Here is an 11,092-nt window from a genome sequence, read left to right as displayed (position 1 = left end):
AAAATAAAAAAAAATCTATGTCAAAAAATCTATCTAAATCTCAACATATGTAATTAGGATGTTGTTGTCGTTAATGTGCTTTTAGTTGAAATTTTGTATCTACGAGTATTATTTATTTGAACATGTGTACCAAAATGGTCCTTATGTGGTCTTAAATAACATTCTTAACATAAAATTCTGAAAATAGTTCTGTTATTAGGATTAGGATTAGGCTTAGATTAATTAATTCAAAAAAAAAAGTTCGACTTTCCCTATTTTCTTCATTATTCTCCTTCCTTTTTCGTACTTAAAATCTTAAGGACCTAGTAGGCGGTGGATATTATAATTGTTTTGCTTTAAGCGTTTCGAGCAATTTCCAGTCTTGCACGATGTAAAGACATTTTTTACAGCTGATTTAATGAGAATGCGTTATTTTATTTAGTCATTGTTATGCTCATATTTGTTAAAAAAATTAAACTGTTATTTAAAAGAATGTTTATGTTAAATAAAAATCAGTAAAAAAACACAATACATCAATAAGCATCACATGTGATGAAAAATTATTATATTATATATATTTGAAGTTCATTATATTTGATCAATATTATTAAATTCTCTGAAGCAATTTTATTGGTTTTTCAAAATTTGGCCACTCTTTTCCCCACGGTACCATGGTGACTGGCGGTGACGCCTGCTTAAACAAGAAAGAAGCTTACGATACAATGCACCGAAACAGAGCGAGCGCGAGAAAGCTGACTCATTGACAAAGCAACAAAAAAGCACCTCGTAAGGTGCCGCTTTTTAGCTCATTTTTGCAAACAGGGAACTGACTGCAGCGGTGTTCGTTGTAGAAAGGAAGGAAGAAAGAGACAGCAAAACAGTACAGCAAAGCAAGCTGCCTGCCTAGTACCGTACACAGAAGGCAATGGAAGTCATCATCCCGCTTTTCGTGTGGCGCCTGGGATGGGAATCATAAAGGAAACAACCTCGATAGGGTATGGGACTTTATCTGCGAGCGCCTGGGCTGGGATGATGCAACAGCTAATAAAGAGCTGCACTTGGCGCCGCTGGAGGTCTGCGGGTAAGCGAAAGCTTCTTGCAATCTTGAGGAAAAGTCGGTACGGTGTAATAGAGAGCGAGAGCGAGAGAGAGAGAGAGGAAGAAAGAGACATGGAGCGTATAAATAACAGCGTTATGAGTGCATTAGAGGAAAAAACAGGAGTTGCACTGAATGTGTCTTCAAGGGATCAAAAGCTAGCAGCAAAAAGCAAGTAAAAAGGGAAAATGGTAGCATTTTCACGGTATTAGCAACAACTGACTGGTTGGAAGAAAAAAACCCTGCATAGCTACATTGTTAGACGCCTCCAGCACGAATAAGAAAGGACCTACTGCTTGCCAGTAGGTCGTAGAATGTGTAAAAGCTCGTACAGTGGTGTGGTAAAATACTGTTTACTGCTGGTTGGTTTCGCCCGCGGTCGCTACAAAGAATGGTGCTTGGGTATTTTTGTGTGTAAAGAACAATTTACTTTTGTGGATTCATATTCCTATGTCAGTTTAAGCAAAATTGCTCTCTTTTTGGGCCAAGCTTGTTTAATAACGAAAAAGGTGTAATTGATATGTGAATATAAAGTAGATAACATGCTTCAATAAAAAGTAAAGAAACAAACAAACAGATAATAAATGAAGGAAGAGCAAGAGTTGAACAAAATAGCGGATAATTGAGCAATGAAAAAGGAGTATTTTAAAATATTAAAGGGTTCTTTTAGATAAGTTTTTTTAAATATTTAATTTCAAGTTAAAGTATTTCCTTTAAATTACATTTCCTTACGTCCTTCAATCAGTGCTCTTTACTTCTAAAATGTATCTTTCGCTCCATTCATATTCATATACCTCCTTGATTATGTTAAAAAAAACACACACACACACTTTCCTGTTACTTAGCAACGCATGCTTCATATTGTAAACTAAAATTTAATTATGTTTGCCTGCGTTCGCTGCTCACAAGTCAACGAGCATACAGTTTTCTTTCCCTCTTAAACAACATAGCAACATTCCGTTCGCTCGTGTAAGTTCATACACACTCCACACAGGGGAAGCGTTGACCCAGTTTAATCTTTTGCAGTTCTACAGAGTGTCAGTTGAAGTTGTTACTTACCCGTCCGCGCCCTCTTCCCGCGCCCGAAGCTCCTCTAGACTACATCGGGTTTCCTGATGAGTACACAAACATACGCCCGACACGCTACAGCTTGTGTTTTCGTACGGAGTGCTTTTTTCACTGCGCTTCGCAGGAGATGATATTAGCACCATCGCGCACGAGTGCGAGGAATGCGTGATGGTGCCGGCAAGGATGGAAGATATATTAAATTCCTTCCGTCTCCAGATGACATCAGTATTTTATGCTTGTTTGCCATCTGGCTTTTGGGTGAGGGACGTGTGTGTGTGTGTGAGTAGGAACACGCTGATAGCGTTGTGCTTTGGAATTTGGCGTCGCCGTGTCTGTTTTAAAGCACGTAAAGTGTGAAATCGTCCCGGCTTAGCCAACGGTGTTTGTGGAGAGTGTCTGTGCGGGAGGATAAGAGATATTCGCGCGCTGGTAAGCTAAAAGCCGATGCTAACACGAAGGCCCGAGGGTGTGTGATAGGCGAAAGAGGAATGAAATGCTGGACAGCTTTTTAGTGAGTCTTACAGGGTTTCCCACGATTTATTGGTCGGTTCCCATCAATTTTTGGTGGGTTCCCATATTTTGTTGATGCGTTCCCACGATTTTTTGGTCGTTTCCCAGAATTTTTTGGTCCAATTGTATTGATATCCAATCGGAAAATACCAATAAATTATGGGAACGAACCAAAAATCTATGGGATACGACCAAAAAATCGTGGGAACGCACCAAAAAATCATGGGAACTGACCAATAAATCGTGGGAAACCCTGTATCAACAAATTACGGTGGCAAGTAATGAGGAAAAAAAAGGGGGAAGAAATGCTCGCAGAAATATTTGCATTTTATTGACGTGCATTATCATCACTGCCACTGAGGGTATCAGCTCGAAATCCCCTACTCACTTTAATGACGTGTCTCGAAAAATGCGAAAAATGTGAATTAAAAGTGTACAATCTACCAGGCGTCTCCATTTCGGTTGGCTTTGAGGTGGTTTAATATCTAAAAATATTTAAAAATATCATTAAAGTGTGATTTATTATTTTCATACAATTTCTCAATTTTACAGTGCATCAAATAAAAAAAACCTTTAAGAATAATTTGTCATACTACAGCTACTTTACCCCATTTGATTCATCCGATCGAAAAAATCCCTCACTCGACTCAGCTCACGCTTTCGGTACGACCCCGACTGACGAAAGCTTACACACTCCGCTCGATGCTTGTGTTCGTGTAACCAGCTCGCCGCAAAGTACTCCGCAAAGATTCGATGCGAGAATTGGGGCATATCATCCCGCACTCCTAGTACGATTCCTGTCTTCTCATTGCTTTCAGCTAGCTTTTGCAGGCATCGAGCGACCTCTAGCTGTTCCTTGTTCGACAGCAACGCAGCTCTGTCGTCCTTGTCAAACATCACAACCAGCGCTAGAAGTAAATGTCTACGCTTGCACTGTTGGCGAGATTCCTCGTTTTTAATAATCTGCGCTGCATTATACGTAACGGTGTCGGTTAGGCCAGTTTTACCCATTTGTAGTATTTGCATCTTTTTATCGACAAACTCCGCCACCATTTGTAATTGATCGTTGTTAGTTGGGTTGAAGATTTCGCGTGAAACTGTACGTTGTTCAAAATTAACGTGCTGTCTAACTGCAGGCAATAGCATTCTTGCTCCCATGTGAAGAAACAGAGGAATACACTTCAGCTCACTAATACTTTCCATTAAGCGATCGTACAATATCGCTACTACCGTTATGCGATCCCCTTCCTCGCACCGTTTGTAAGCTTCAAGTTCGCTTGTCAAATAATTGTGCACAAATCGTAATTCATCCCGCATTGCAAACGGTTCTAGCTGGTGTATTTTACAACTGGGCATTGCTTGCTCCATCTCAGCTTTGAAATCGTACGGTCTGGAGGAAAGGTAAAGCTTCCCAATGCCATCCACACCTGCGAGCCGTGACAGAAACTTCATTACAAGCTGCTTATAATGGGGAGCAATCTCATCAAACCCATCCAGCAGGAGTAGAAGCTGCTTTTGATTAAACTTCTCCGCAAACAATCGCAACTCTAGCAGCTCTTCTACGGCGAGTTTGGATGAGCTAGTTTGATCTTGATCGAGCACAACTTTACCTTCTGAGATCGTAAACAGGCGGGCGGCTTCATCAGCCAGCTCTCTTATGCTATCGGTATCTCTTACTGATTGTGCGTTAACATTGCTCACACACAGTGTCAAATGGATAAGCCGGTACAGGATTCTCACGATGGCTGTGTCATCCATCCTGCTCGGGTCGGCGGCCGTCTTTAGGCGAGCAAAATCGGCACTATAGCTCAAAGCGATCATGCGTATGACAAACGGCGATGGATTATCATCCGATAGATGAGACGCTAGTGCAATAAAGAAGGTAGATTTTCCGTACCCAGCGTCATCTAGGATTATGTGCACTTTGGCTTCACTGTTCGGCTTGAGCTCTTCAGGAAAGCGGTGAGCGTCGCTAGGCAAGTTAATGGCAGAGTTTAAGTGCGTCAAACCGGTTGAAGTCTCTAATGAAAATCTATCAAACGGTATTACTTGAAGATCTGATGGATACTCTAATTCGAATCTTTCTTCTTGCAATCCAAGTTTACTGCTACGCTCTCCATAAGACGCAATCGAACGGGGAATGTACCATTTACTAATGCTTTCAAAGCTCTGCTTATTGCAATATTCACTCCTTTGCTCCTCCGTTCCGCTACACCTTTCCAATACTCCACACAAAAAACTTAATGTATCATCGTCTCGCACAGCTCCATTGAAAGTGATAGTTGTTCCAAAAATCGTGAAATGTTTGTGCTGTTTTAACAACCGTTCCTTTGCTTCCTCCGTAAGATCACGAACGAAGAAACGATCTTCGTATAAATTGTCCACGGCTAGTTGTTGAACGAGAATGGACTTAATTTTGTATTTACTTGAATGTCTCTGGACTGCACGAAGATCTGCTGGTGCTGGTTGACCATAAATGACAAAAATGTAACGTGAAGTGAGATCAACATCAAATAAGAACTCCATCACATCACGTAGGATCTCACGAATGTTTCCTTTCACTTGGCTTGATGAGCCGTTTACAAATAAACAATCATACTGTTGGAGGGCTGAAGCTTGTGCAATCATTGTTGAACTGACGTTAACGTTGTGTTTGGTAAAAAAGCAATGAACATCATGCGACGAACTGTTACAGATAAATCGATAGAGCGAAGAGTCTCTCAGACGATCTGCCTGTAATTCGATAAATGGATATTCATTGCGCACTGATTGAAAGTGTTCTTGTGTCAGTACTCGCAGCATGTTGAAGCTTTCGTTCGCATTCACTTCAATGTACGTTTCTTTGAGCTGGTTCAGCGTGATCGTGCTCGATCCTTCCCCTCGGAGTGCTTCCAGCAGCAGGGTTTGCAGATTTTCAAATGCTCCCTTTCGATCGCGCACCCAGCTGGGCATCAGTTTGTGAGCGTCGGTTAGCAGTTTCGATTCACTTTTCGAGCCACACACCAACAGGAACTCGTCACAAAATTGATGGATTATTCGATCGATTTGCTCAAAGCAAAACTGATCCACAGAGCCAGGGTTTGCAGCGGCGTTGGGGAAATTGATGGAGGAGTTTGAAATCGTTAACTGTAGCGCTTCTTCTTTGGGCCTATTTTGAGGCAGCTTTCCATACTCCCGCTCAACGATGATGCGAAGCCTTCCCATGGGCGTGGCATCGTGTGCTGTCCAAAACTCACGCTTGAATCTGAACACGTTCGACGTGATCCGTTCCACCGACATTGCAATTAAGTTATGGTACAAACTAATGAGTGTGTCGTTTGAGTTGATTTCCTCTCCAGTTTTAGCGTGCGTCGCGAGCAGTTTGCCCAGCTTTTCCAAACTGACTCTTCGCAGATCTTTCAACAGTGCGGTGAACTTGCCTTCTCGCTTGAAGGAATAGCATGTAGCGTTAATCAAAGCACAAAACGATAGAATATCACTCACACCACGGTGTCGCTGGGTGAAATATTGCATCATCTTATCATCGATCGTTGCATTGGTGCAAAGTAAGTATGCCTGCGAACCACTGGAAGCGGGCCGATAGTGGTCCAGATACGATCGAAAGTACATGGGAACGGAGAACGGAGTGTTGGAGGCCTTTTTCGTGAAGAAATCTCCTTCCGTGAGTGGTTTCGTGTTTTCCGAGGAGAGTTTATGCTTGGCCTGGATGTAAATGGTACCTTTCGGGGTGGTGGATGACGCGTAGCGGATCACTATGTCATCAAACTTGCCCGCCTCACAGTCTTCCATCGTGATGCTGAGGTAGGGCAGCGTTCCTTTACGGTGAAAGTTGTACGAGTGCAGCAGTATCACCATTCCGAGCCGTAGATGGTAGAACATCCCGTGATAGGAAGAGCTAACGCTCTGGCTGGCCGATGCATTTGGGACATTTTCAGTGTCTAATTTTGTCTTTTTTGCAGGTGGTTCCATGTCGATATTGATGGGTTTAAAACCTTAAAATAAAATAAAAATACAAACGATGATATTTTCAATTTTATACATACCAATAATCGAACAACATACAACTGTTTCGCTTGTTTTGAAAGATTATACTTGTTTCTTCATATCCAGATGCTGCAGAACTGTGTAGAAGGAAGAGTTTTAAATTTATTAAATTGTTTGCGAATATTGTGTGTTTTTTAATTTAAAGTCGATTATGTCTATTAAAAAATTTTATAATAAATGAACCAATTGTGTGAAATTGTGAATCATATAACATTTAAACACAATTAATTGAACACTCCCCAACAATTTAATTAACCTTTTGAAAATAAATCCTTTATTGCAATAAATGGTATTATGTTTTTAATAGAAGATAAAAAAACATGAAATGAAGATTTATGAAAATTATTTTAATAATTTAGTAATGAACAGCTAACTTCGCTACTGGCGTGCCGTAAAACCCTGTGTTTCCACACAGTTGTACAGTTAACCCTGCCGACAACAACGGCTTATCACTGTTTGTTTGCATTGCATTGATTGTTGATAAATTTGGTTCCAAAAATTCGTAAGCAAGTAGTGGTAATCGTAGCTAACGCACACGCACACTACGAAAGTACCATGTTGACGTTGAGAGTGCAATGCGTATCACTTATACTACTGAACATGCGCAGGCGTCAAGAGTTTAATATCACTTTATTCACACAACGAACGAAAGTCCAAATCACTGTCAAAGTCAATTAAAATATGCGTTCCAGTTCCAGTGATTGAAAGCATTATTTTAACAAGCTGCCCCTGATAAACTCGCTCGCCTTAAACACATCACAAATCACTTACACTTATAGCATTAGCGCAAGCCGGTAGCGGCAAAAGACGCACGTTCGTGCGTGTGGGTAGCAAGCGACTGGGTGAGTGCCATCGACACGCGCACGATTGAACGAGACTCTCACATCATTGAACCAGCGCTTAGCGCACTGCCATAGTGTGCGTTACTGTTGATAGGGCAACATACGTTAGCTGTATGTGTATTTTGAGTCCCACTTTTGTCAAACAACGAACAAAGGTAAAGGGTAGTTCATTACAAATAATGCAAAAAATAAACTAAATGCCACACACACAACAACAATTAGATGTAAAACTATTTGAAAACTCTTGAAAAAATAAAACTATTTGAAATTTAAAAAAATAGTATAAAACTATAAAACTATTTGAAATTTGAAACGTGTGTAAGTTTAATACGTTTATTTCATAATCCCACCCCAGTGGACCAATGAAATTAGACAGCCGGTTTCGCTCCGTTCGGCTCTTGGTGGCTGCTCGCCGCCCCGGTTTAAGCTATTTACATCCAAATTTATTGTTCGTACAACTTTAAGCGGATTAGTATATAATTTCGCTGCACAATTTTTGGGCCGGGGAGGGATTATTAATTTCTGCTGCACACGCGCTACATACACCGACTGTTCGTCTGTTACGTCCTCTAGAATATACGCCCAGCGCACAGCCTCCCAGTTAAGCGGGCCCGCTGGTTGGTGAAGCACCACACTCAGCCTCAGCCTTCACGGGTATGAGGCACAAACCGGTTGCATCCTAAAACTGTGGTCGATCTAATGGCGCGGGAAAGGGGGGGAAACGTTTTGCGGCAAGTTTTGCCAACCACTTCAAAATTAATAATCGGATTTTGTGGAAAATGGGAAGACACTCGATCACTGGTACGTGGTAAAAACGCAACGCAGCTGGTTACCAGGAGGGAATTTTCGGGTGTAAATTTTGCTGCCGAAAGCTGTTGAGGTTATTTGTTTGCGGTTACACGTTCCGGGAGGAGATGTTGTAAATTATAGTTTACTTTGCAAAACATTCTGAACAGTGTTGTTTAAATATTAATATTTATAGTGGAATACTTTGGGAAATGAAGCTTAACAGAGAAACAGACGCTCTCGAGCTTTCCCCCAATACACGAGTTGTTGGAAGAAACTTTCCAATGGAAATAGATCGTCTTACGATTGCTGTAATCGCATCACCGACCAACCGGATCGGTCCGAAACGGCACCGGCCCTTGCCGAAAGCTTGGAAGCGAAAAGTTTGTCTCGCGCGCAGCGGAACTACTCGACACTCGAACCGACGCTGGAAGCAACTGGGCCAGCTGGCTGAAGTAATTTCCGCCGTTCTGCGCATTACGCTGCACAACTTTGGACAGTGGAGCGTTCGAATTAGTTTTGACGAGTTTCGACAAGGCGGGGGGGGGAGGGGGAGGGTCTTCTTCACTACTTTGTGGATGAGGAGGTACGGACAGTGATAAGAATTCTAATCCGGTTCACCGCCAGTGAAAATCGAAATTACACCAGAGAGTACGATCAATGTAGCCCGGCCTTAATGGTCGTTTAGTAGTTTTATCGTTTGTTTTTCTATTTTATGTTTGTTGAATTAATGAAAAATATTTTAATTTAGGCTAAAACTCAGGACAGTTTTAATGCTTTATTTAACTCTACTATTTTAACTCTTCCCGACTATAACGACAGCTGATCAGTTCTTTACCAAGCCATTATGACCATTGATATGATATTCATATATTATGGCTAATTGTTTATTCTTTTATCAACTGGACATTCCAATATGGCTGAAATGCTATTCATCCAGGAATTATTTTGTACAGTTGTTTGAGTATATTGTTTCATTGGTGATGAAAGCCCGGGTTTTGTGCCTTCACCAATCAATGATTTGATATTACTTAAATATACCGACAAATTTATTAGCAAAATAGTATTTATGTTTGTTGGAGACATTAGATCATGCTTTGGTGATATCCATTGTTTGACCAGTGACCTCAGTTATGAAGAGTTTTTTGATTTTTTTCCTCCCCGATCATCTTTCCTAGTGGTTTCGCAACTTTTTCTTCAACCCTATAACTCCATCGTTAATAACTATTGAACACAAGCACGTACATGTACAAACTGTTGCAATATTGTATAGTGTGCTTCAATACCTTCAAATAACTGTGAAAAGTCCTATATAGCAACACAAGTAATCTAACTAAAGATAAAGCAATATGAACGAATTTTATCTCAAAAGGTCTTTATCCTAATTCCTTGCAATGAAAACTTATCTTAACTACAAGCTTCTCAGTGTTGTTAAAGTTTCCATTAGAAAAGGAATTAAAATCATCTGCAAAATTGTATGAAATATCTCAAAAAGTCAATGAAACATCACATAGACTACTCGGGTCTATAAAGACGTCCGATTGATTAAGACTTTCTCCCATCGTCCAACGACGATCCACTGTGCATTGTGGATTGCTTGTTGCACTTTTACACTACCCTCTTGCTTGGTCAAAAGCTGCCACAATAAATCATCCCAACAAACAACGGTTACTACACATCCTGAGCCTGATTCAGCGCAAATTTTAATTGGGAAATATGAAACACCGCCCCGTGCAACACCGGCTGGCAGTACATCATTGCTGGAGCCAAAGGAGATGGCTGCCGGCGAGAGCCATCGAACCGAAAACTTAATGTCGGATGAGGAACGCAAAAAACCGGAATGGAGGGCATGGATGGTTGCAGGCAAATTGCGTAAAGCATTACCGCCCGTACGCATCCCGAATGTCCCGGAGGGGAATGCTCGAATGCTAATGAAGAGTGCAGGGAGAAGAGTGTTTCTGTGTGTGAATGGTAGGTCGGTAGGCCCATTCGGAGGGACCCGAGGGCGAAATGAGCTGGACGCGCCATCGGGCAATCTGTGATATAATGTTCCCGTTTCACGTATCACGGAATGCAAATTGTATCGGCGTGTAAGCTCCATAATTGAATTTTATGAGATACTGGTGCGCTGGCACTGGCTGATGATGCTGATGATGAGCACGATGATGTCGGAGGGAAAAGCGATTTTCGACGCTGAATGCCATCGCGTACAGCGGGGGAAAGGAAAATGTCAAGCGGCGATTCCAGCTGCTTACTGATTGTTCCGGGCTGCCCGATGGGTGAAATCCCGGAATGGGAATGCAAATTGCGAGGCAGCGAGTGCAGGTGATACGCAATGCAATGGGAAATTTGTCATGCGTGCCGGGCGGTGCATGCTTTAAGCTGCATTTAAAATGTTATCGAGAATTAAGCCATACTTTTCGAGGTGAGTGTGAATAAAAGGCCAAACTCTGAAATGAATTGGTGCTGCATTTAACTGACTCAAAAACGGAATGAAAGTTTCAATAGAAAAGTACGACTCCGATCCGAATGCAGACAGGGTCATCACGAGGAGGCTAACCTCTCCTGTGTACACGTGTACACACTAATTGTGGTTTTATGGATCGACTTTCCGACCCGAACCGACTCGAATTGCTCGTAAAGCAGCACCGTTTGGGTGCTACGAGATTGGCTTTTAATTCCATGGGGGCCAACCACTCCGAAGGAGAGCAATTCGTCGAACCACCGGAGAGGAGGATGCCGTTTCGAGGTAGCGTAAGGTGATACC

At 41.8% G+C, this 11,092-nt stretch overlaps 1 protein-coding gene across 1 annotated transcript; it reads right to left on the bottom strand.

Annotated features, from left to right (window-relative positions):
• Positions 1-2,976: 2,976 nt before the first annotated feature.
• On the bottom strand, positions 2,977-7,544 carry LOC121600408. Its single transcript, XM_041928957.1, has 4 exons — positions 7,469-7,544; positions 6,716-6,774; positions 3,261-6,645; positions 2,977-3,138 (listed from the first exon to the last, which is right to left on the bottom strand). The coding sequence occupies exons 3-4, from the start codon at positions 6,620-6,622 to the stop codon at positions 3,132-3,134; spliced, it is 3,369 nt and encodes a 1,122-aa protein (XP_041784891.1). The 5' UTR covers positions 6,623-6,645; positions 6,716-6,774; positions 7,469-7,544; the 3' UTR covers positions 2,977-3,131.
• Between the last annotated feature and the right edge of the window lie 3,548 nt (positions 7,545-11,092).

The sequence above is a fragment of the Anopheles merus genome, chromosome 3L (genome assembly GCF_017562075.2).
Source record: "Anopheles merus strain MAF chromosome 3L, AmerM5.1, whole genome shotgun sequence".
In the NCBI taxonomy this organism is placed as follows: Eukaryota; Metazoa; Arthropoda; class Insecta; order Diptera; family Culicidae; genus Anopheles; species Anopheles merus.
Note: the sequence above shows the minus strand (reverse complement) of the source record. Positions and strands in the feature narration are given on the sequence as shown.

Coding starts and splice junctions, on each gene's coding strand:
- LOC121600408 (XM_041928957.1), bottom strand. CDS start 6,622: ATGGAACCACCTGCAAAAAAGACAAAATTAGACACTGAAAATGTCCCA.